Source organism: Budorcas taxicolor, chromosome X, assembly GCF_023091745.1.
Source record: "Budorcas taxicolor isolate Tak-1 chromosome X, Takin1.1, whole genome shotgun sequence".
In the NCBI taxonomy this organism is placed as follows: Eukaryota; Metazoa; Chordata; class Mammalia; order Artiodactyla; family Bovidae; genus Budorcas; species Budorcas taxicolor.
Window position 1 is genome coordinate 106,695,207 of NC_068935.1, and position 27,063 is coordinate 106,722,269.

Consider the following 27,063-nt stretch of genomic DNA (forward strand, 5'->3'; position numbering starts at 1 on the left):
TGATGCAAAAATAACTGACTATTTGAAAAGACCCTGATGCTGGGAAAGATTGAAGGCAGGAATAGAAGGAGACGACAGAGGATGAGATGGTTGGATGGAATCACTGACTCAATGGACATGAGTTTGAGCAAGCTCCAGGAGTTGGTGATGGACAGGGAAGCCTGGCGTGCTGCAGTCCATGGGGTCACAAAGAGTCAGACATGACTGAGTGACTGAACCGAACTGAACTGATTAAACCATAGCAGCATCATTCCTTTGGCTCCTTTACTTCAAAGAACCCAAACATATCCCCTCCACTTACCAAGACTTAATGGAAGGAAAGATGGTTCATAGCTACTAGAGTAAATTTCTAAGTTCTTTGAGTCACTGCCGAATTAGTGCTCAGTTGAGGTCAATCCTAAGTTTTAATTCAAGCCATACAGCTACATATTTTCAAACAGGGAATGCGTGTTCAAACTGACAAGGCTTGTAAAGTAACTGTTTAATAATGTACTGCCTAATTTTATTTGACAGCTCCCAGGTTTATAGTTCAAGTGAAGGCACACATTCAAAGACAATTGTTTCATTTTCTGGCCTATATTAAATCTGAGAGTCTCGCTATTATGGTAGCATATTCATGCCTGTGCAGTTCACATGATGTCACCAATTTATTATAAATCCTTATCTAGCTTCATAATTTTGTAACAGTAAAACAAATCTACTTGGAGCTGGCAACAGCCATTATTTTTTTCCTGGCAAGATTTTCCCATTAGGAAAAAAAAATGAGCTTACTATGTGAGGTTCAGGCTGCCTTAAAAAAAAAAAAAAAAACAACTCATTATAGTGCTTGATGCTTTTTGTCTTTGATACAATCCTCTCTGCCTTTTACCTATTGAAGAAGAGAATAATTTCAGTACATAAGTTTAGAATGGCTTCTTAACCCTAGCACTGTTGACATTTTAAAATTTTGAGGCAAAATACATAATATAGGCAAAACAATTCACATAACATAGAATTGATTCTTTTTTTTTAAAAAAAATATTTTTAGTTATTTTAGTTATTTAGTTTTGGCTGTCCGAAGTCTTTGCTGCTGTGTGGGCTTTCCTCTAGTTGTATTGAGCAGGAGCTACTCTCTAGTTGTGGTGAGCAGGCTTCTTGTTGTGGAGCTTCTCTTGTGGAGTATGGGCTCTAGGATGCACGGGCTTCAGTAGTTGCAACTGCTGGGCTCTAGAACACTTGCTCAGTGATTATTGTGGCACACAGGCTTAGTTGCTCTGTGGTATGTGGGATCTTCCTTAATCAGGGATTGAACCCATGTCTCCCACATTGGCATGTGGATTCTTTACCACCAGGGAAGCCCAGAATTGACCATTTTAAACTGTACAATTTAGTGGTGTTTAGTACATGCACAATATTGTATAACTCTAGTACCAAAACATTTCCATCACCTCCAAGTGAGACCTTCTCTACCCATTAAACAGTCAGTCTCTATTTTGCACTCTCCCAGGCCCTGGCAACCTGTTAGCTGATTTCTAGCTCTATGGATTTATCTATCATGGATATTTCATATAAATGGAATAATATAATATGTGCCCTTTGGTGTCTGGCTTTTTTCACTTGGCATAATGTTTTTTTTAGATTTATCCATGTTGTATTAGTACCTTATTATTTTTTTAATGGCTGAATAATATCCCATTGTATGAATGTATTACAATTTGATGAGTCATTCATCAGTTGGTGGACATTTCGGTTGTTTCCACCCTTTGGTTAATTGGAAATAGTGCTCCTGTGAACCTTGATGTACAAGTTTTTGTTTGAGTATCTGTTCTCAATTCTTTGGGCCAGATTTGTAGAAGTAACTATCAACATTTGGGACCAGATACATCTTTGTTGTGGAGGCTGACCTGTGCATTGTAAGATGTTCAGCAGCATCCTTGGCTTCTCCCCACTAGTTGCACCTACTCCTCCAAGTTGTGAGAATCAAAAATGTATCCAGGGACTACCCAGATGGTCCAGGGTTGAGAAACCACCTTGCAATGCAAATTTCAATCCCTAGCTGGGGAACAAAGACCCCCACGGGCCACGGAGCAACTAGGCAACAGAAGATCTCACATGACACAAGGAAGTGCCTGTGTGCTGCAACTGATAGCACAGACAAATAAATACTTAAAAATTTTTTTTAAAAAATATATCCATGTAGGGAACAAGGTATAAAGAAGGTTGAGAAGTGCTTGCAAACGAGACTCTCAACCAGGGCTGAACATTCTTGCAAATGAGATGTTCTGCCCAGTGTAGGGAACTAGGTTTAAGGAAGGTTGAGAAGTGCTTGCAAACGAGACTCTCAACCTGAGCTGAACATTCTTGCAAACGAGATGTTCAGCTAAGAATCCTGTTTGTTCCCGTGGGAAAAGAACATTTCTTGCACACAAGGATGTTTCTCTGATTCCTCAAAAGGAACAGACCCTGGGACAAAACGGATTCTAAGTTGATAAAAAAGTTCCCCAAAACAAAGTCTTAGCTGCAGTAAATAAGTCAAGGTAAAGGTTATCTCGCCCTGCGCCTGCGCACTGTATAGTCTCTGAATCATAGTGCTTGGCAGCTTGCCCTGTAGGTTTTTGTGCAAGATATATAAAATAAAGTAGCTGTAAGAAGCAAGTGTTAAAATATAAATATTTAAACCACTCTGCAGTGTTGGTGTTTCATTCCGTCACTGGCATATCCAGACATCGCCAAATGTTCCTTGGGGTGCAACATCACCCAAGATAGAAAACCACTGATTTAGAATGAAGGATAGTCATAGTGAAAGTCACTTAGTTGTGTCCGAGTCTTTGTGACTCCCTGGACTATACAGTCCATGGAATTCTCTAGGCCAGAATACTGGAGTGGGTAGCCTTTCCCTTCTCCAGAGGATCTTCCCAACCCAGGGATCAAACCCAGGTCTCCTGCTTTGCAGGCGGATTCTTTACCAGCAGAGAAGCCCCAGAATAAAGGATAGGAATTCTTTAGAGATAAGCCAAACAACACCATTGTGATTTTCTGAGAAGTAATTTGAGTCTCAAGGAGAGCGTTAGAGTTGGCACTCTGTGTCTTCAGTTATCTTCAGGTTCCACAACCATGGATTCAATCCACTAAGGATCAAAAATACTGGGAAAAAGTAAAAATTTCAGAAAGTTCAAGAAAGCAAAACCTGAGTTTGCTACATGTCCTCAACTGTTCACATAGAATTTATGTTGTGTTTCCAACTATTTATGTATAATTTACATTGTACTGGGCCTCCCTGGTGGCTCAGATGGTAAAGAATCTGCCTGCAATGTAGGCGACATGGGTTTGATCCCTGGGTCAGGATGATCTCCTGGAGAAGGTCATGGCAACCCACTCCAGTATTCTTGCTTGGAGAAACCCACGGACAGAGGAGCCTGGAGGGCTGCAGTCCTTGAAGTTGCAAAGAATTGGACACAACTGAAGCGACTGAGCATGCATGCCATTTCACATAAGGGACTTGAGCACCTGCAGAATTTGATATCCATAAGGGGGCCTGGAATCAATCCTCCGCAGCTGCTGAGGGACAAATGTATATGGTTGTCAACAGAAATGATCAGTAAACCAATCTATGATAGGAATAGAAAGGAATTTTGTTTGAGCCAAACTAAGGATTAAGGAAGCCAAACAAAGGAAGCTGAAGCGCCAGTATTTTGGTTACCTGGCGCGACCAGCCTACTCATTGGAAAAGTCCCTGATGCTGGGAAAGATAGAGGGCAGAAGGAGAAGGGGATGACAGAGGATGAAATGGTTGGATGGCATCACTGATGCAATGTACATGAACTTGGGCAAACTTTGGGAGATGATGAGGGACTTGGAGGCCTGATGTGCTGCAGTCCATGGGGTTGCAAAAAGTTGGACATGACTGGGCAACTGAACAACAAGGACTATAGCCCAGGAGACACTGTCTCAGATTATTCTGAGGAACTTATGCTAGAGAAGTTACGCTGGAGTTTTCAGCACAGTTTTTTTTTTTTTTTCCATTCAATCAAAATTTATTCAGTAGCAACTGTGTGCCCCAACACTGGGAATACAGTACTTAACAAGAGGGGCACAACATCTGCCCTCATGAGCTTACAGTCTAGCAGCCCACCAGCTAATTAACGTCTGTAATTTTTATATTACTGTCACAGTAAGTGCTCTGAAATGGGCCTGGTGCTAAGAGAAGATTTAACAGAAAGTCTTGACCTACATGGAGAAACCAGAAAAGTTCTCTGTGAAGAAGAAACACTTAAGATTAGCACAGTGGGAAATGGAAAAGTGTTGCAAGCAGAGAGAACAGCCTGTGTCCCGGCTCTGAAGCAGGAAGATATTTAATAAACAGAAAGTCAGCCAGTGTGACTGGGACACAGGGAATGAAGAGGGGGTGATGTGAGGTAGAGGCTGATTTATGAAAGGTCTTTAGATTTAGGACTTTCTTCCAAAAGCAGCTGGAAGCCACTGAAGAATTTGCAGGAGGAAAGTTAGATGCTGAGGTTTGTTTTTAGCAGCTCACTCTGCTGTGTGTGGGGGTGATTGTTGTTTAGTTGCTCAGTCGCGCCCAACTCTTTTGCGACCCCATGGACTGTAGCCCGTCAGGCTCCTCTGTCCATGGGATTCACCAGGCAAGAATACTGGAGTGGGTTGCCATCTCCTTCTCCACAGCACAGTTTTATATCTTGTCAGAACAAAAAATACCATTTTTGTTTTTTTGTCCTGACAAGAAGTCAGGGATCCATTCCTTCAAGATTTCGAAACAACAATAACAAATCAGCATGTACACAGGGGTCAGTATAGCCTTGGTACCTTGGAAGGGCATCTCATCATTGAAGGAGCACCACCATCAGCAGCCCAGGAAGGGAGGCATTTAATGTTTATTTTTAACATAGACTTTTTTTACTTCTGGTGAATGCACGCTTTTCTTTAAGGATCAAGACAGATGTAGGGTGTTTGTTTGATATGCCACAAACAGGCTGTTTTAGTTAGCATAAACTTTGAGTTTAATCATATATAAGCCAGAATGACTCCCCCATACCTTAGTATGTGAAATTTGCTTCCATTATGGTTCTAGAAACCAAGATGTAATGCTGGTCCTAGAATCAAGCAGCTGAGTCCTTGGATAAGTCATTTAGCCTGGATTTCCCTTTTCTTGTCAGCAAAATGAAGGGATTGAGATAGATCTGTGGTTTCAGTGTGCTCAGTGAAGCCCCAGGTTTCCTACAGGGGTCCCTGAGGAACCACTAGGAGAGAAGGGAAAGAAGAGGGAATACTGGTGAGTGTTCCTCTCCCCTTCAGACAGAACAAGCGAAAGTTTGAATTCTATCAACATCACTTCTAGAACAAATTCACATATAAACAACATTGATTTCACCAGTGAAAAGTCCTTTCTGAAATCTATGTGCTAATTAATAAAAGTACTACTTTGTCAATAAGAGTCCATTTCTGAAATCCATTCTGCTCTGCTGTTGTGCATAACAGAAAGATAGCTGACCACTAGCTTTGCATGTTCTCTGAACAAACATCTCTGATATGAGACTTTTTGATTAAATGTAGTATGTATTCTATTAGGACAATCATTCACTCCTAGTATCTAGATTACAGTTAACTATCCCATAGATAATGCCATACTATCTATGTTGACAGAGTGTAAAGCATTCACTGTAACATAGTTATATATTTAAAGCTATGTTTCATGTTTGCTGAGTCTCACTACATGCCTTACCCTGCCACCCCCCAGCCCATTTAATGGTGATTGTTATAGCTGTTTCTGTATTCTTCCAAATGGGACAGATCCAGTGTAACCAGAATCAGTGTAAATCATATTCATAAACTAAAAGCAAAGTTTTCTGGTTGTAGCAACTATAAACTCTAAGACAAATGATCTTCTTGTTGATGAGAGTTGAGGCACTAGTGATGGGAAATACCTATCTTGGGAATTCCCCTGTTTTCATGATTCTACTGGATTGTGTGCTTAATGTTGTGCAAATTAGATCATTTTCTAAACCCATATTTGTTTACTTCCTGTGGGTAAGGCACGACTTTTGTTCATAAATATCACATGTTAAAGTACCATACATTTAAGCAGTAGTTGTAATTGCTGGTAACTTGATTGCTGTCATCCTCCATTTCATGAAGTATTCTTTTTGATAAGGAGTTATTGTAAAACTCCTTCAAAGAAAATTTGGCTTTTTACCTTCCCTTGTGGGAGAATCTATTAGATAATTTCTCTGTATCTAATTATTCCTTACAAAGCGTAAAATCATTAGACAAGAGACATCAGAATATATGATGTAAAATTTGGCTTTTAAGTAATCCATATTGAATTAGTAATAGATCCCTCCTCATGGGGAAAAGGATCTATTGACTTTATAGACATACACAACCTCTTTTGTTTTCAGTCTTATAGAAATCCATTTCTGTCTTTTTCTCCACATTTATTCCTGGAAACCTGCCTGTTATTATCTGGCATTTCATTGCATACCTCTGATAGCACAGAGATGTCTTTTTTTGAAGTCTTAGATAGCGATCATAACCACTACATTGTCCTTAAGAAGCAGGTTCAGGATATTAAAGATACAACAGTTACTTCTCTCAAACCCTGAGATGCCCCACTCTCTCTAGTTCAGTCCTATAACATTAAATTATATTAAATGTCTCAGTTCCTGAGTGGGTTTCCACTTCCTAATTCTTGTGAAAATGTATACTACATGCCATTCTAACTAAGTTGTAAGTTTGTGACAACCTGTATGGGCACATGAGCACCACTGTACAACAAATTCTGAATTATAAACCTACCTTCTACAAGAAAAATAGCCTTTTTTATTTCCACAGATAGGTTACAGTGGTGAAATACATTTTAGAAATAATCTTTTTCCCACCTCCCTAAGTAATAGGAGGGCTTCCCTTGTGGCTTAGCTGGTAAAGAATCCACCTGCAATGCAGGAGACCTGAGTTTGATTCCTGGGTTGGGAAAATCCCCTGGAGAAGGGAAAGACTACCCACTCCAGTATTCTGGCCTAGAGAATTCCATGGACTGTATAGTCCATGGGGTTGCAAAGAGTCAGACATGACTGAGCAACTTTTTTTTTTCAGTAATAGGAAGATGATCCAAATAGGATCTTTTTTTTTAATATTGAAATTTATTTTTAATTGAAGGGTAATTGCTCTACAAAATTGTGTTGGTTGCTGCCAAACATCAACATGAATCAGCCATAGGTATACCTATGTCCCCTGCTTCCTGAACCTCCCTCCCCATCCCACCCCTCTAGGTTGTCACAGAATACTGGTTTGAGCCCCCTGAATCACATAGGAAATTCCCATTGGCTATCTGATTTACCTATGGTAATGTGTATGTTTCCATGCCACTTTCTGCATGCATCCTACCCTCTACCCCCCCCCCCCGCCCCCATGTCCATAAGTCTGTTCTCTGTCTGTCTCCATTAGTTCAGTTCAGTCGCTCAGTCATGTCGACTCTTTGTGACCCCATGAACTGTCTCCATCATTGCCCTGCAAATAGGTTCAACAGTATCTTCTTTCTAGATTCCATATATATGCATTAATATATGATATTTGTTTTTATCTTTCTGACTTACTTCACTGTGTGTGATACACTCTAGCTTCATCAACCTCATTAGAACTGACTCAAATGCATTCCTTTTTATGACTGAGTAATATTCCATTGTATGTATGTACCACATTTTCTTTATCCATTCATCTGTCAGTGGACATCTAGATTTCTTCCACGTCCTAGCTATTGTAAATAGTGCTGCAGCGAACATTGGGGTGCATGTGTCTTTTTTACTTGTTGTTTCCTCAGAGTATACCTAGTAGTGGGATTGCTGGGTTACATGGTAGTTTTATTCCTAGTTTTTTTAAGGAATCTCCATACTGTCTTCCATTGTGGCTATATCATTCCCACCAACAGTCAAATAGGATCTTTTTATTTTGCATAATTTTGGTTTTTAGGAAGTGAGATGTCACTTGAAAATTCTAGTAAGACTTAGTTGTTCTAAGGAAAGTTGTGTCCATCCATTTGTGCTAAGAAATGCCTATTTATACCCATTTTAGCAGAAAAAAACTTGAAGGCATTGTATGTACACACACTGACTGAATGATGGTATCAAGTTTAGAAGCAAGGAAATATGAGTGTGACATTTTATAAATTTTTTTTTACAGTATATAAATCTGAGCACAGGATTTGATGGGGAGGGTATCTTGTTGATTTTTGCTTCTTGTTTGTTTTTATTGTTGGTTTGGGAGATGGTGGTTGCTTGGCTTAAAAATAATATATTCATATCCCCAAAGAATTTGAATGCAATACACTACTCCCACTTAACAAAAATCTTTCCAAGTATAAAATTTTATAGTTACAACTGAGAAAACCTAAGAAATTATACATATAAACCTTAGGTTAACAAATTAGGAGACAGACCCAGATAAATTTGGAGTGGGTAGCCAGATTCCCTCCTCCAAGGGCTCTTCCCAACCCAGGGATTGAACCCAGGTCTCCCGCATTGCAGGCAGATTCTTTACCAGCTGAGCCACAAAGCTGAGGCTTTTTTTAAAAAGAAACAAACAAACAAAAATGTAACACACCGTACTGCGTGCATCAGAATGTGCCAGCCACAGCAGGCATGCGCACTAGAAGCAGCGCGCTAGAAGCAGCGCACTGCGCATGCGTAAAGATGGCGGGACTCGTGTTCTGAGTGCGGTGGAATCATGTAGCCAGTTTAGTGCCAGAGCTGGACAGAAATCCCCATACCTGACTACAAATTTAGGATCTTTCCTCGCTACCATACTCTGCCTGAATTTTCATTTGTCTCAATACAGGGTTGGTGAAAGCAGTGAACAGATACTGGCTTTCTCAGACTTCAACCAGAGAGTCTCAAAAGGCAGTTTTCATATGACTAACAACAGAAGGTTCAAATAAATGGATAACTTAGCATCTTACAAGACTCTGATGCTGGGAGGGATTGGGAGCAGGAGAAGGGGACGACAGAGGATGAGATGGCTGGATAGCATCACTGATTCGATGGACGTGAGTCTGAGTGAACTCTGGGAATTGGTGATGCACAGGGAGGCCTGGCGTGCTGCAATTCATGGGGTCGCAAAGAGTCGGACATGACTGAGCGACTGAACTGAACTGAACTAGCATCTTACATAGTCTTTTATGAGAAATTTGCAACTAAACAAGATATTAGATTTATTTAAAAAAGAGAAAAATAACCTCTTAGTATGCAGACTTCTTATAGTTTCAGTCTGTGACACACCAACATTTACACAACACCGACTAGGAACGAACTTTCTATTTGAATAAATAAGTGTTGCAGATTGCTGAAAGTGAAAGTCGCTCAGTCGTGTCCGATTCTTTGCGACCCTATGGACTATATAGTCCATAGAATTCTCCAGGCCGGAATACTGGAGTGGGTAGCCAGATTCCCTCCTCCAAGGGCTCTTCCCAACCCAGGGATTGAACCCAGGTCTCCCGCATTGCAGGCAGATTCTTTACCAGCTGAGCCACAAAGCTGAGGCTTTTTTTAAAAAGAAACAAACAAACAAAAATGTAACACACCGTACTGCGTGCATCAGAACGTGCCAGCCACAGCAGGCATGCGCACTAGAAGCAGCGCGCTAGAAGCAGCGCACTGCGCATGCGTAAAGATGGCGGGACTCGTGTTCTGAGTGCGGTAGGTCAGTGTGCTTTCTTGCCGCTAGCGTTCCAACTCCCAGGGCCGTGGGGCAGCGGTGCGCCAGTGTGAGGGCCGGCCTAGCCACATTGAGCATCTGATCACAACAGGAGCCAGGTTCGTGCTTGTCCCCCGGGACCGGTGTGTTGGAAGCGGTGCCCGACTTGAGTGGGAGAAGGCGGGAGAGCTCGTGCAGTGCGAGGCGAGGGCCAGCCGGGCAGCATGAGTCAGCAGCAGCCTGCCTGCGAGCTGCCCAGCTTGCATGTGGACCAGGTGGAGGAGGAGATGGTGTGCGGTGAATCCAAAGACCCCAGCGGCATGGAGGACCTGCGCCCATTAAAAGTAAGCATTAATTTAGAAGATAGTAAGCAACAGGTGTCCAGGAAAAAGGGCCCAGGAATGAAGACACCTCGGTGTTATTCGTCCCTGTCTCATTTAACTCGAAGATTTATGACTCTTCTCAGATCTAGTCCTAAAGGTGTTGTTGACTTAAATAAAGCTGCAGAAACACTGGGAGTACAAAAACGAAGACTGTATGATGTCACCAGTGTCTTAAGTGGAATCAAGCTGGTTGAAAAAAAGTCTAGGAACTATATTCAATGGATAGGACCTGATCTTAATGAATTGGAAATACGGCCCGAACAGAGGCAGCTGGAGAGGGAGATTTCTGACTTATCAGCGAAAGAAGCAGCTCTGGATGGATTAATTGAGGATTGTTCTCAACAGTTGGTTGACTTACTAGCGGACAGAGAAAAGCGAAGACTAGCATATGTGTCATATCAAGATATTCATAGCCTTGAAACCTTCCGTGAACAGACTGTATTTGCAGTTAGAGCTCCGGCTGAAACCAGCTTGGATATTTTACTTCCCCTGGAAGATTCTGCCGCATTACATATGAAGAGCACCACAGGACCTATCGATGTTTATGTATGTGAAATGGCGGAGGATCTCCCAAGTAATGAAACATCGGATGGTGTAGGAACCTCTTCGTCCGAAAGCGCACAACCAGAATACCCTTACCCTGAGAAAGAAGATGATCCTCCAGAGCAGAGTGAGGAGTTGCTTGAAGTGACTAATGGCATGTGAGGATCCAGGTACTGAATCTTTGGGGACATCCGGGTGGGTGAATTACACACCAGATGTGATTCTCAGAGGAATAAATCATCCCCTATGCTTTCCCATTCTCCCTTATAGCAATAAGGCCAGGAGTAACTTCGAGCAGTTCACTACTTAGATTACTAGATAATTATGGTTTCTGCATTTGAAAACAACTTTTTTTAACATAAATTTATTTAATTGGAGGTTAATTACTTTATAATATTGTATTGGTTTGGCCATACATCAACATGAATCTGCCACGGGTATACACGTGTTCCCCATCCTGAACCCCCCCTTCCTCTTCCCTCCCTGTACCATCCCTCTGGGTCGTCTCAGTGCACCAGCCCCAAGCATCCAGTATCATGCATTGAACTTGGACTGGCGATTCGTTCCACATATGATATTATACCTGTTTCAGTGCCATTCTCCCAAATCATCCCACCCTCGCCCTCTCTCACAGAGTCCAAAAGACTGTTCTATACATCTGTCTCTTTTGCTATCTCGCGTACAGGGTTATGGTTACCATCTTTCTAAATTCCATATATATGTGTTAGTATACTGTATTGGTGTTTTTCTTTCTGGCTTACTTCACTCTGTATAATAGGCTCCAGTTTCTTAAAAAAAAAATAATTATTCCCTGTTTTTTTTGCCAGTGAAATAGACATCTTGCCTCCTGAGATTACTGCATCACACAGAGTATCACTGAAACTGTTGGGCAGGCTGGATGGACAGCTCTTTGTGGACTCTGCCCTTTGCTGCATGGATAAGTTGTTTTTATTAAAAGAGAAATTGCCTTAATATGGGTTCATGTCTGCAGTGGATAGGGGTGTGCATGCATCTGGACATGATGTCTTTGTGTATAGTTGTATAATGTTTAGATTGCTTATGAAGTATTTCAAAGTGAGACTTTTTACCCTTGTACAACCTAAATAATGTCTATATGGAAAGTAACATGTATTCTCTAATTTCTCTGGCATTTATTACTGACTAGAACCCTCTGAATGAGGGTTAGAGAAGAGTTTTATCCAAACTTCTGTATGTAGAGGTATCATAAATATGCTGTATACTTAAAGTTTGTAGAATTAATTAATGTATCTCACTATGGTTCCCAGTGCTAAAATTGGACTTCAGGGTCCCTACAGATTGATTGTGTTGGAGCAAACTGGTGGCATGCCCCAGGCTTTGGGGGCAAGTGTAGAAATGCCATCAGATCACAGTTTAATAATTTCTTGCGAGGCGTGAATTCAGTCATGGTGTCAATTGAAAACTATTTTGACCTTTAAAAAAATTAAAAAAAATGTTTACCGTGGACCATTGTTAAAGTCTATTGAATTTGTTATGGTATTGTTTCTGTTCGGTGTTTTTGGTTCTGTGGTCTTAGCTCCTCAACCAGGGATTGAACACACACCCCTGCATTGGAAGGCAAAGTCTTAACCACTGGACCACCAGGGGAGTCCCCTATTTTAACCTTTTTTGCAAGCAGATTCTGTAATAGGTTTCTGTATGTAGCCTTGCTCTTCAGTCAAGGGGGTTTACTTATGATGACCTAATGGTACCCTGCCCTCTCTCCAGCTCTAGTCAATCATTTCCAAGTACTTAGCATTTCCACTTCATTGGGCAAAGCATTTACCGCTCTGTGCCTCAGTTTACTCAGTAGTTTGCCATTAGACTGAGCTCCTTGAGGGACGTTGTCTTATTGTTAAACCCACTGCCTTGCACCAACATCTGGCACATAAAAAGTGCTCCATAAATGTTTGAACAAATCAGTGAGTGAGTCAGTGAATGGTAAAATTAGACTAATAATACTTGGCTTATGTAGCATACAAGGTTCTTGTATCATTGAAATTCATATCTTAAGCTTCTCTTGCTTTCAAAGAAAGAATTGAAGCAACATGAAATTAAGACCATGTATAAAAAGAGCATAGGAATCAAAAATCAAAATATTGGAAGATAATACTGAGCATTTAGGAATTGCACACCTGTGAGTTCCAGTGGCTTTTGCCAGTCCTGCCCCTCTGCTGAACACCAGCCTCCTCCCTCCTAGTAGTCCCTGCCGACTGCCTCTGCCAGTCTGGGACTGCTCATTGTGCTCCTTGGGCACAGGTGATGAACATGAGAGTTTTAGCAGAAGGTGTGTGTATCGGTCAGGTGCTCCTTGGACAGGGCCAGGCTGTGCATTATAGAGTTGGCAGCTGTCACTTTATGTGATGGCTAAACATGAGAGTGGATGAGGTCACCTAATAAGAGGGAAGGAGAAGAGGAGAGGCCAGTTAACATTTATTTTAAGGGAAAAGACAGCAGAAAAAGCCTTTCCTGAGAGGGAAGAATGAGAGGAAGGGGAAAAACAACTGAAGAAGGTGGTGCCCCCAAAATCCAACAAAGGAAGCATGGCCACAAGTGATAGCATCCTTTCTAAATAGCAGTTTCTTACTTGTGAGATATGACAAATACTCTACTTTGCAAAATGTTCTGAGTAAAATGAGATCATGTAAACAAAAGCCCTCTGTAAACTCGCAAATAACCTCAAAGGGCCTCCTGTCTCTTTCCTCTTCAGATCCACCAACTTTCACTTCTTGTTGCTGTCAGTGTGTTGATCTAGTTCAGCTCACCCCTAGTCCCTTCTACTTCTCAGCTTTCATGTGCAAAAGAAGCTTTCCAGTCTTATAGCCAGGCTCGTGGATGAGGGATGAGTAAATTAATCCTTGTTAAGTTTGAGGGAGCTAGGGCTCCCTTATAGGTGAAACAAAAGTTCTAATGCATCACCTTAGTCTTGTTTTGTTTCTAGGTTTATGAGTTTGAGTCACTTCTGCGTAAATAATGTCTTACTATCCTTAATATCCAAAATGATTATGTCAGATATTGAATAGCTACCTGAACTATCAAATAACCCAAATATCAGTAGAAAATAATTTAGGATATTTTGTTATAGCTACTCATTCATGCTTCTCTAAATATGTATATCTGTCATGTGTATGATTTTCAATTCTCAGTCCTTCTTAAGAGCTTCTTTCTGATCTTTTGTTAAAATTCTCATGATGACAGACTTATCAGCACACATTTGACCAAAATTGAAGTTAATAAAATTAAGCGTGTAAGGTATGGTAAAGGATACTTCCTTATGAGTTTCTTATAAAATCAAGTCCTTCTTAAATAAGGACCAGAAATAGTCCATAATTTATATTCTGAAGAATTTCTGAAATTTTTGAGAATAATTTTATTTATTTATTCACTTATTTTTGGCTGTGCTGGGGCTTTGTTGCTTCCCAGGCTTTTCTGTAGTTATGGAGATCAGGGACTACTCTCTAGATGTGGTGTGTGGGCTTCTCATTGCGGTGGCTTCTTTTGTTGCAGAGCATGGGTTCTCGGGCACATGGACTTTGGTAGTTGTGGTTCCCAGGCTCTAGAGCACTGGCTTGCTAGTTGTGGCATATGGGCTTAGTTGCTTCATGGCATGTGGGATCGTCACAGATCAGGGATCCATGTCTCCTGCACAGGCAGGCAGATTCTTTACCAAGGAGCCACCAGGGAAGCCCTCAAAATTTTAACTCTCATGATATCCTCAGAATATTTATGAATCATCAAAGTAGCCATTACTTGACACTAACTAATTGAAAGGACCTATGAGATTCTCGTAAGGTATTATTAAAGGTATGGGCTACTCTGGTGGCTCAGTGGTAAAGAATCCGCCTGCCAATCCAGGAAATGTGGGTTCAATCCCTGGGTCAGGAAGATCCCCTGGAGGAGGGGAATGGCAACCCAATCTAGTATTCTTACCTGGGAAATCCCATGGACAGAGGAGTCTGGCGGGGCTATGGTCCATAGGGTCACAAAGGGTTGGACATGGCTTAGTGACTGAACAATGATGAAGGTATGGTGCAGCAGGAGAAAGATGGCTCCTAAGCCCATTTTTAGTCACACAGGATATACTTTGTCTTCTCATTGTGAACAGTCAAAATACATGCAGGATAACCTTGGTCTCAGGGGAGCCAGAGGACAAGTTTACTGAGAATCTTTGATATTTAATGGTCATATAGCTAAAATTAGGCTGCATGCCATCAGTGCAAACCATCAATCTATACATTTTTCAACAAACTGGACAGGCTAGTACAGAGTACCTCCAAGGGCTTTAAACAGCATTGTATAAAGCTTGTACATTTCATCCCAAACTTGACCAAGGGGACCAGACTTCCAGGCATCCCTGGAGTTAAACATACAGACTCACTGCAAGTTAATCCTATCCTTGATCAATTATTCTTTCTTTTCTAAGTGTATTTTTTTATCATCTTGGTAAATAAATCTCTTGTTTTTCCTTTAATGAAATAACTGCTACCAGGACAGTGATAACAAATCATACTCTTGTTTATTGAGCTCCAGTCTTTGCCAGGCTCTGAGCAAAGCACTTTATGTCCAATACCTCATTTATAACTGAGGTTGGTGCTGTTATTCCAGTTCTACAGATGAGGAAGGGAAGCTTAGGGTTTTGGCTTTCCTCACATAGCTGTTTGCTTTAATGCCTCTTGCTTACTTTGTAAATGTGTAGCTGATGGGTACCATTTAACAAACTTGGGATATCAATGAGATCACATTCATTACTCAAAGTAACCACAGCCCCTGAAAATATGAGAATGTCTTTCTTCCTTCCCTTACCAGCCCTGTTCCTGTGGGACATGTAGGAACTCTAGGGTTGCACCTGAAGTCTAGAGGAGTACATCCTGTGAGGAGTGATGAAGATGAAGGAGTAATAGGATGTGAAACTCACCTTCTCCCACAAATAGAGGAGTACATCCTGCCTCCTGCCCCGAAGAAAGATAATGGAATGCTAGGCGAATTTGTAGGAAGTTTCCCTTTTATCTTGCTCTTCATATTGTTGCTAGCATATAGTCTTACATTGAAACCAGAGCACCCAAATCAGGCTTTTTGATACCCAGCAATTCCAAGGACAGTAGAGGAGCCACTTCATGAACTGAGGCATAGGTTTGCCCTTGCTGGGCTGGTAGTAATTACCAGCAGCACTAGGGAAAGAGGAGAACACCTTTCTACCCAGCACTTCACTCCCCTCTGCTCACTCCATAACACAGGAAGCCTGATTGCCCAGTGTTTCGGCTACCTAGTGACCCTGTATTTCAGTTTTCATCTCCCTGGCCTCTTCCCCAGACAAGCTGACAGAACTGGAGCAGCTAATTGGGGGAGAACTGAAGGTAACCAACAACTGAGGGGGTGTGACTGGATGGGGTGGGGACTACACTGGATTCTTTTCCTGCTAACTTTACCAGGGCCACAGTAACTAGCCCATGTGACAGGTGTCACCAACTTTCAAGTTCCAAAACGGATCTCAGTTTCCTTCCTCAGAGAAGAAACTTCGCAGCCCATTGAAACTTGATGTGACAGATGGATTTGGGAGCACACTGGCAAGACCCAATCTGTCTTCAGAACCCCTAGGTCAGAGGTTCCCAAACTTGCTGAGTTTAAAGTACTCCTAGTTATTGCAGTGACTTTTCAATAACAGCCATAGGCCAAAAGAAATTCCTAGTAGTTCCATTTATGAAGTAATTAGGTCTAAACAACTTAATAGGTATTTATATCTTGACAGCTTGGTCACTTCTTAAAAAAATAATACATACCTCCTATTAATGCACTTGTCAAATATTGTGATTTTTACAAATTGAAGGTTTTTGGCAACCTTGCGTTGTCAGGTGGTAGTTAACATTTTTAGCAATGAAGTATTTTCTAATTATGGTTTGTACATTACTTTTTTAAGATATAATGCTATTGCATACTTAATAGTATATAGTATAGTATAAAAATAACTTTTATGGGCATTAGTTATGTTTACGCTCCTTGGAAGAAAAGCTATGACCAACCTAGACAGCGTATTAAAAAGCAGAGACGTTACTTTGCCAACAAAGGTCCATTTAGTCAAAGCTATGGTTTTTCCACTAGTCAGGTATGTATGTAAGAGTTGGACTATAAAGAAAGGCGAGTGCCAAAGAATTGATGCTTTTGAACTGTGGTGTTGGAGAAGACGCTTGAGAGTCCCTTGGACTGCAAGGAGATCCAACCAGTCCATCCTAAAGGAAATCAGTCCAGAGTGTTCATTGGAAGGACTGATGCTGAAGCTGAAACTCCAATACTTTGGCCATGTGACATGAAGAACTGAATTACTGGAAAAGATCCTGATCCTGGGAAAGATTGAGGGTGGGAGAAGAAGGGGATGGCAGAGGATGAGATGGTTGGACAGCATCACCGACTCAATGGACATGAGTCTGAGTAAGCTCCGGGAGTTGGTGATGGACAGGGAGGCTTGGCGTGCTGCAGTCCATGGGATCGCAGAGTCAGACACAACTGAACGACTGAACTGAACTTATGTGCATTAGGAAACCAAAAAACTCACACTTTGTTTTGATATTTCTTTTAAATAGCCATGGAGTTACTTACTAATTGGATGTGTCTATCTTTTGAGGATCACAAAATTTCTCAAACATTCTCACTTCTTCTCACACATAGCACCTGGTTTTTTTTTTTTGTTTGTTTGTTTTTAAATCACAGTCAAAATCCACCTTCTGTGTAGAACTACCTTATATTAACCCTAAATTTCACATCTGTCCCTTTCTTTCCCTTCCTTTTGGCACCATTCTAAAGCATGATCTTATCATTTCTTAACCTGGTCTAATGTAAGTAGTGTTTTTCCTGGCCTTTATCCCTCCATTTTCTCCTCATCTTACCCCTAAATCTGTTGTACATAAAAACATTTTTCTAGGTTTTTCTCTGTGAAGTATTGGTCTAAAATCTTGAATGCTATCAAATAGTTTAAATATTTTAGCCTAACATTCAATGCCTCATGACATGGCTATCAAGCCATTTCAAGTTCCATTTCCCTCTCTTCCTTTTTGAATGGTGAACTCTGCCCTACTGGCAAGCTCATTATTCCTTATTTATGGCCCTAGGTTTATTTGATTCTAGGCCCTCACTCACTCTTGTTTTCATAGGGTGTCTTTCCTCACCATCTTTGCATGTCCCTGAAAGGCCAGCCCTAATACACTTCACTCGTCTTTCTCCAGGCCTCTCTCCCATCCACCCACACACCTATCCAGAAGAAATTTGCCTGCCTGCTGACCTCAAACAGCATATATCTGGTTCATCTTCCATTAGGGCTGTTTGTATATCTCTTATCTTCATTATCTGCACCAAAGAACCTTGAGGGCAAAGGCCATTTCCTATTGATCTTTGTGACTTGTCATTATCTCATTGTACATAGTCTGTGTTCAGTAAATAAGTCCTAAAGAAAAAAATTTGCTCACTTAAAAGAAAAATGTAAACATTTGCCACTTTAAATAATGGCTCTTTGAGTAAATTCAAACCCAAGATGAGAGAACTGATTAGATAAGTGGAGTAGAGATTTTCCACATGAGCTGTTAACTTTCAGGCCCTGCCATCTGCTGTTTTTCAGCAAATATATGGACATGATTTTACCTAGATAAAGATTTTTGACATTAAAATATCAGTTTTGGTATCCTGCAGTGTTAAAAATATGCAACATGACTATGTATTTTGGTTTAAGGGAGTAATTTAGGGAGTTATTTGAGAAGTCATCTTATTTCACTTATTTTTATTGTTTTCTTTTGAAGAGAAAGCATGGGTGAGAGCTATTCATTTTGAAATTGTGAAAAAGTAGCTATGTTTTTTAAATTAATATACTTATTTTATAGTGGTATTCAGTCTTAAGAGTTGAAATATTTTCCTTAGTGAGGATGTTCCCTAACTGAATTGAAAGAAAACAGCTTAGGTTTTTCGTTATGTACTTTAATGAGACAAGAACATGTTTGAATACCACCTCAGTGTTGTGTTCTCAGAGTAGATTTACAGTCTGTATACTTGTCATATCATGTCATCTCTGATGAAGGCGTACACATGATTCTGGACAGCTCTGGGGTACCTCACACATTTTGATGAAAAGGAGGTATAGGAAAGTAATCAACCTTAGTTTCAAACATTAAGTCCAAACACAAGCCCCTGCATCATGGAGACTGCCCAGCGTTTTAGGAAAAAATAGTCTGATCTTACCTTATAGGTCCAAGATGCCACCTTTCCCTGATTTTGTTTTCTCATAGAAAGGATCCCAATTCTGACATCACCCATTAGATTTCCAAATTACTTTGATTAGGACTGACAGATACTCTTCCACAATTTCCTGTTCCCTAATATATGGCAGATATGTTGTTGTTGTTCAGTCACTAGGTTGTGTCCGACTCTTCGCGACCCCATGGACTGCAGCATGCCAGGCTTCCCTGTCCTCCGCTATCTCCTGGAGTTGCTCAGACTCCTGTGAGCCAGTGATGCCATTCAGCCATCTCATCCTCTGTCACCCCTTCTCCTTTTTGTCTTCAGTCTTTCCCAGGACATAACTAATCTGTAATAGTATCTTTCCTACTGGTCAGATTCTTATTCCAACTGATAACTTCTAATTGACCATATTTGGCAAGTGAGATAAAAACCTACTTGCCAGGTTATTGCATCTAGAGATCTCAGTATTATATCACGTTGCCTCCCAGTACAAGAAATACACAGGAGATGTTTGTAGAATGCTGTTGTTAATTTGGTTAGGCTGGAATTAGAAGGGCTGTATCCTGCTGTACATTACCTTATAGTTGTGTGATCTGAATTAGCCTGCATTTTGATTTTAGGAGTCAGCTGCTTTCCTTGACACATTTTTCAATGTAGACAGCATGTAAGATTTTCCCTTAGGAGAATTTAGGGTTTTTTCCCTCTTAAAAGCTTAAAATACAATATTATTGATTGGTTTATTTTAAAGAAAACTGTCACCAAAAGCCAAGGAAGCCTTAGACTTCATTGACATATCTGAAAGTGAAAGTTGCTCAGTTGTGTCTGACTCTTTGCGACCCCATGGACTATATAGTCCATGGAATTCTCCAGGCCAGAATACTGGAGTGGGTAGCCTTTCCCTTCTCCAGGGGATCTTCCCAGCCTAGGGATCGAACCCAGGTCTCCCGCATTGCAGGTGGATTCTTTACCAGCTGAGCCACCAGGGAAGCCCGAGAATACTGAAGTGGGCAGCTTATCCCTTTTCTGGCGGATCTTCCTGACCCAAGAATCAAACCAGGGTCTCCTGCATTGCAGGCAGATTCTTTACCAGCTGAGCTACCAGGGAAGCACAATTGACATATCTAGTGTGTTTAGAAACAAGGAAGCTGATAGCCATGATTAGTGTTGTACTTGTCAGACCACACTCAGTGTAGAATATGGCATTTAATGTGATAAAGATGATACAGGGACACCTATGTATTTTTCTAATATATGACCAACAGATGAAGGAACGAGACATGTTTATCCTAGAAAAGAGAAGCCTCAAGGGAAGTCAGTTACCATCTTCATGTATTAGTTGGCTTATTATATGGAAGAGAATTGTTTCTCATTGCCATAAATAAGACTAGTGACTAGGAAGTTGTTAATTCAATGAAATGTCCCTTGGAAAAGGGCTCCATAGTCAAATAAATGTGACATACGTGTGTGTTGTGTTTGTTTTCTGGAGATTTCATATATATATATTAAATACATAGTAAGAGTCCTAAAAAGTCATACTGTAAAAGATCTTTTTACATTTGTTAATCCCAGCATTCCATAAACACCTTCCTCAGAACTAGTTTTCTAAGGAGCTCCCATTTGAGTAGTGGTTTTGGAACTGTGGGAGTGGGCCCAGCAGCACCAGCATGACCTGGGCTCTTACTTCAAATGCAGCTTCTTGGCTCTACCCCAGCCCTGTGCAATCAGAGACTCTGGGAGGTAGGCCCAGCAGGATGTGTGATAGTAAGTCCAACAAGAGATGCTCATGCAGCTAAGCTGTGAAAAGCACTGGCAGAAAATTCAACTATTACTCTCCAACTCAGCAGCACCCTTTTATGTTCTAGGATTTCTTCTAATGATTTTTTTTTATGATTTTGTGATCCATTTTTATCGCTACTTAACCCTTCTGAGGCACAGAAAGAAGGAAGACATACCATAGTTTTCAGTGTACCCATCTAGCTTGTATCAATTTGAATATTTAAAGAATCCTAAGTAATGAATCCATATCCTCTATAAAGTCAAATACACATTTCTAAAATTGAGGTAAACCTTAAATTCATTCCTGTTGTTGCCATTTTTAAACGAGTATTTACTTATTTTCATTTAACTTCAAAATGTTTTTTCCCCCCCAAAATGTGGCCTTTTTTTTTTCCCTTAATGTTCTGAAGGATCTATTATGTACCTTGTCACATGTCAGAGGTCTTTAAGATTAGCGTATTTTCTAATTTATTTGCACTAGCAGAAGATTAAATTCTGGTAGCATTCTATTTATCTCTTCAAACAAGCATGACCATTTTAGACAAATGTAATTGAAGTATAGTTTAAAATGAATCTGTACATAAAAATTATTTCCCACAAGTGTGCATTATAACCATTGCCTTATTTTACTGGGTATTATGAATGTGCATTTTGAATGTTTATATGAAATGCCTCTACAAGTCAGACAGAACAATTTTCTATTTCTGAAGGACATCAAAATGGGGTTAAATATATTAACGTGTCAAAATATATTCAAGCTAAGTGCATTTAGAACAAAATGATTATTAATATCCTTTGGAATGAATTATGGCCAAATTTATCTTAATTTCTTGATAGTATTTTGTCACCTCTTCCTTTCACATGAGTAAAGGTGCTTTGGGTTTACATAATTAGGTCAATTGGAGTTTTATTTATTTTTAGTTAGGGGTAACAAAGACTGATAGTCCACAGACTGGATTTTTATTTCATTGCTGCTATCCACCAGCAGAATGCCTGGGGCATCCTCTTACAGTAATGAATGCATGCATGTACTGGTTTCATTATTGCTATGTTTAAACACCCATGGTTGGCAGGAATGTGCTAAAGTCTGGATATAGGATAGTTCATCATGTCCCTGTCCCTGCCCAGGGCAACTGCCACTGAAAGGACACACATGATGAGGAAGACAGCAGATGGGGTGGTTGAGAGCCGAGCGTTACTTCCTTGCTGACCTAGAGAAAGAGGCTGAGGGTGTTGGCTGTGTTCTCTAAAGAGCGTCTAGCAGACTTCATCTTGTACAGTAACTTTCCACATGTATTTTTAATTACAATGTTATGCTTATTACTATATCTCTTTGTAGTTTTCCTCACCGGAGAAAAAGCCAATTCAGTATTAAAACGCTACCCAAGAGCGAATGGACTCTTTGAAGAAATAAGACAGGGCAACATTGAGCGTGAATGCAAAGAAGAAGTCTGTACATTTGAAGAGGCAAGAGAAGCTTTTGAAAATAATGAAAAAACTGTGAGTATATCGGCAGTCTTTTAAAATATTCATAAATTTGCCTACCTTTGTGATGTATATTTAAAACCTGCATTCCCAAATGTGTGTGTTGCTATCAGTTAAAAACTAACCTCTTGAAGAGCTTACTCTAAATGTGGCCTCTAAGAACACGGTGTGGGTCAGAGGCCTCGGTCCACTTTCCTGTGTGCTGATCTGTGTTTGAGGGCTCCATTTCCATAGAACCCTGCTGAGCTGAGTTTGATCATCCGTGCAAGGGGTAAGTAAGCTTGTTTTACTCAAGGCTTTGTCCAGAAAAGTTGCAGATACCATCATGACCCTACCATGCTTGATCACAAAGTACAGAGAAAGCTGATAGATAGTGACGCTGTTTTAAAACATTTTACTTCTACCAGAGAAAAGACATATCAGAACTCCCCTCCCCACTCTGACAATGGTGTACATTCTTTGAAACTGCTTTACAGAAGGAAATGATGTTTCAGAGAGGTAGGTATTGTATAAAGATCCACTCCTGTACGCTGCTGTGAAAATAACACTACTTGAGAAACAAGTGATGTTGGATGTGCTCAGGGGACATCAGATAATCTCAGGAGCAGTGGATGCAGAAGTGTTAAAGAAAGATGATGTGGTTCCAGGGGGTAAGAGGAAGGAGTTCAAGGAGAGATGATCAGAGAGGCAGTGTCGCTAGATTTTGGTGTGCACAGCAAAGGCAAAATCAGTGTGTAAAGTGATCAGTTGTGAGCGTCAGGGTTTTTAACTCTGAAGTCCCACAGGTGAAAACAGGGAAAAGAATACATCATCCATCATGCCATCATGCAATCACAAAACACTCTTGTCTTTTAAATTTCTTTCCAGCTTTTTTCTGTTGTATCTGCTTACTCCTTGTGGGTTTTTTTCTTCCCATACTTTTTCTTCTTATAAAAGTAATACATGTTTATTGTAGAGACATTGAAAATATGGTAAAACATAAAAATGAATAAAATCACTTGAATTTTTAGTACTATCAGTTTTATAATTTTGGTATTTATCATTCTAGCCTATTCATAGTACATAGATAATTTTAATGACAATAGGATTATAGTATAAATAGTATTTTGTAGTATGGAGTTTCTGATAAAACCTGGCTCATGTGCTTAAAAATTAGGTTTTGATATTGTGTTTTTCCAAAAATGTACAAATTTTAGATACTCTACTGTGGTTTTTATAAAGCTAGTACCTTTTCATCCTGCTTTATCATGTTCCTTTAAAGGAAAGGTAAGAACTTTGGTGGGAAGATACTTTGACACTATGTAAAAATATTCTTTTCTCCACCAAACTTCTACCCACTAGTTTTAACAACTAGTTTTAACATCTGCTATTGATAGTTCTTGACTGAATCAATTAAATTCTAGTTTAACATAATGCTAAATGATGAGTTTCTGACTCCATCGTTCTATGTACATTTGTTAGCTGGCAGTCCACTATGGGCAAAAATTTTCCCTTGATCTATCTATCTTTCATAAATCATTTTATTCTGTGAGTTATAATCCATTACTGTCAGTGTTTTGCAAAATATCTTAAATTTGGCTAATGGAAATTTCTTCAAACCAGCTTCTCTGTCTCTTTGACATGTTCTTATCATTTTTGATTTTTTTTTTAAACTTTTTGGCCCAGCAAGGTACTCCAGGATACTGTTGTACTTTCCCTGCCCTGGTCTTGGCATTGGTTGTTTCTCTGAGGAGCCTTGCTTACTTTTAGTTAGGAATAATATTTAGAAACCAAGATCTGGGAGCTAGAGTGTTTTCATTGCCATCAGAGTATCATTGTTTCTGGAGGTTCCAACAGCAGAGCGAGGGAAAAAAATGATACATGTATATGCATATAAATATGTGTGTGTGTGCACACGCATGTGTCTGTGTGTGTTAGGGACCTGCATATTCATCCTGCTAATCTTCAGTTCCAACACCCCTCAGGGTTTTTGTTTTCCCCATTCTATATTTGTATGTGAAATGTAAATATTCTCCATAGATGTTCTTCCACAGTGAGAAGCCTGGCTGTCAATTACACCAGTATATTAACTCATTTGCCCAATTCTACAGCACACATACGGTGGTTTCATTATTTTAATGCCCATATCATAATAGGGAGGGAAAAACATTTATGTTCATCCATCTGTCCCTTCTGAAAGTCATTCTGTATGTATTCACAGAACTTACCCTGTTTAAAAAAAAATCTGGACGGGACTTGCTTGTAAGGATGTGTTACCATTTTTTCAGCCGGTCTGTTGTATTTTGGCATTAAGTAGTTTCCACTATTTTTACAATTACAGATAATGCCATGGTAAATCATTTTGCATGATAGGAAGTACATCTTCAGTATAAATTCTTGGAATTGGATTGCTTATCAAGGGTTGATGTGTGTGTAGGTTTGTTAGAATTTGCCAGAAAGCTCGTACTGTTTTACATCCCCCCCAAGATATTTGAGAGAGTGCCTATCCCTCACAGTCTGACTAGCAGGGTGTGACATGGTATCTTGGTTGTGTTTCAGTTTACATTTCTCTTATGAGCGAAGTTGTGTATTTTGCCATGTATTTATGGGCCATTATTATATCTATTTTGTGCGTTGTCTTGGCCTTTTGTTCATTTTTTTCCTATCAGATTTATGGTCCTTCCCATGCCCCCCCACCCCGAATTTTTAGAAAATATATTAGAGATACTAGCCTTTATTGGTGATACATTTCAAATATGTGCTTGCAATTGTCATTTATATTTTGACTTTGCTTATGGGTTTTACTTATGCAGTTTTTTTTCATTTTCATTGTAGCTAAACATTAAACAAGTAGTTTATTGAATCTAGATTTTAAATCATACTAGAAAACCTTCCTCTTAGTCCCTGATTATAGAGGAATTCACACAATTTCTTTTAATATATTTGAATTTTTACATTTGGTCCTCTGATTCACTTAGTTTATTCTTGGGTGTGGTGTGAGTTATGGATCTGATTGTTTTTCATGTAGCTATCCAGTTGTCCATGCACAATTTGTTACGAAGTCCTTCTTTGCCCCAGTGATTTTAGTTACCTTTTACCATAACCCAATTTCCATGTGTACTTAGTGAATTTCAGGATTGTTCATATTCTAGTCCATTGGTCCATCATTCTACTTAAATGCTAGTCCCACACTGCTTTAATTATAGAAGATTGATAGCATATTTAATATAAATTACAGCTAGTTTCCTTTATAAGCTTTTTCAGTGTTTTGTTCTCATATGCCTATTTTTCCATATAAATTTTAGTATTAATGTGTCTAGCACAGAAAAAAGTCATTTGTCAGTGTTTTTATTTGGATTTCTTTCGGTTTATAAATTAACTTAGGGAGAACTAACATTTTTAAGGTATTAAATCACCCTCTCAAGAAGAGATTTCTTTCTGTTTATTGAAGTAAGGAAAGTTTTACTGTTTTCAGAAATGTTTTATTGTTTTCATCATATAAGTTTTGCACATTCCTTAGGTTGGTTCCTGTTTCTTTGTTGCTATTGTAAATGGGTTGTTCTTTTCCATGAAAAATTCTAACTGGTTATTATTTGTGAATGTGTGAGCTATTGATGTTTTTTAAACCTTATTGAGTTACATACAATTAACCGCACGTATATAAACTGTACAACTTGGTAAGTTTTAACATATGCATACACCTATGAAACCACAGTGAAGATAGTAAATAGATTCATCACTCCCAAAAGCCCCGTTGTAATTCCTCCTTCCCACCTCTCCCCATGATCAAGACCACCCCCAGGCAATGATTCATCTGATTTTTGTTGCTACTGCTGCTGCTGCTGCTAAGTCACTTCAGTCGTGTCTGACTCTGTGCAACCCCAGAGACGGCAGCCCACCAGGCTCCCCCATCCCTGGGATTCTCCAAGCCATTTCCTTCTCCAATGCATGAAAGTGAAAAGTCAAAATGAAGTTGGTCAGTCATGTCTGACTCCTAGCGACCCCATGGACTGCAGCCTACCAGGCTCCTCCATCCATGGGATTTGCCAGGCAAGAGTACTGGAGTGGGGTGCCATCGCCTTCTCCATTTGTTGCTACAGATTAGTATATATTTTCTAGAATTTTCTATAAGTGAAATCATACATTATGCACTCTTTTGTCTGACTCAGCATAATTATGACTCTTTTGTTACTCAGCATAATTATGTTCAGATGTATCCATAGTTCACATAACAATAGTTATTTTTATTGCTGAATAGTATATCATTGTATGTATATGGACATTTGAGTTGTTTCCAGTGTGAGGTTATTACAGATGAAGCTGCTATGAATATTCATGTACTGGGCTATTGACTTTTTAAAATTAATACCATATATATTTATTTTGACTTGAATTCTAAGAAATCCTATGGTCCAAGTTAAACTTTCAAGGATGCATTAGATTTTTAAAAATTTTTTATTTTGAGATAATTATAGATTCTTAGAGAATTGCAAAGATAACACAGAGAGGTCCCACCAGAGCCTTTATCTACTTTACCCTAGTGGTTACATCTTACATAATAGTAGTACTATATCAAAACCAGGAAAGTGACATTGGTACAACCTGTCTGTATAGTTCTATGCCATTTTACACTTGTGTAGACTCCTGTAACCACCACTACAGTTAAGATGCAAAATTCTTTCATTATTACAAAATCTTCCTTAATAGTCACATCCTTTCTACCACCACTAACATCCCTAACCTCTGGTAATCACTCTTCTGTTCCCTACGTGTGTCATTATAAGAATGTTATATAATTGGAATCATATAATATGCAACCTGTTTATATTGTCTGTTTACACTCAACATAATGCTCTTGACTTCATCCAAGTTCGGTGTGTATCACTAGGTCATTCTTTTTTATTGCTGAGTAGTATTCCATGGTAATGGGCTTCCCTTGTGGCTAAGATGGTAAAGAATCTGCCTGCAATGTAGGAGACCT

The 27,063-nt window shown here is 39.7% G+C and overlaps 1 protein-coding gene across 1 annotated transcript; it reads left to right on the forward strand.

The window, feature by feature from the left end:
• Window positions 1–9,905: 9,905 nt before the first annotated feature.
• LOC128069782 (transcription factor E2F6-like) lies at window positions 9,906–10,769 on the forward strand. The gene has a single exon (XM_052662935.1). The coding sequence runs from the start codon at window positions 9,906–9,908 to the stop codon at window positions 10,767–10,769; it is 864 nt and encodes a 287-aa protein (XP_052518895.1).
• Window positions 10,770–27,063: the final 16,294 nt, after the last annotated feature.

Bases quoted from the DNA above. Each gene is read 5' to 3' on its own strand.
- LOC128069782 (XM_052662935.1), top strand. From the start codon at position 9,906: ATGAGTCAGCAGCAGCCTGCCTGCGAGCTGCCCAGCTTGCATGTGGAC.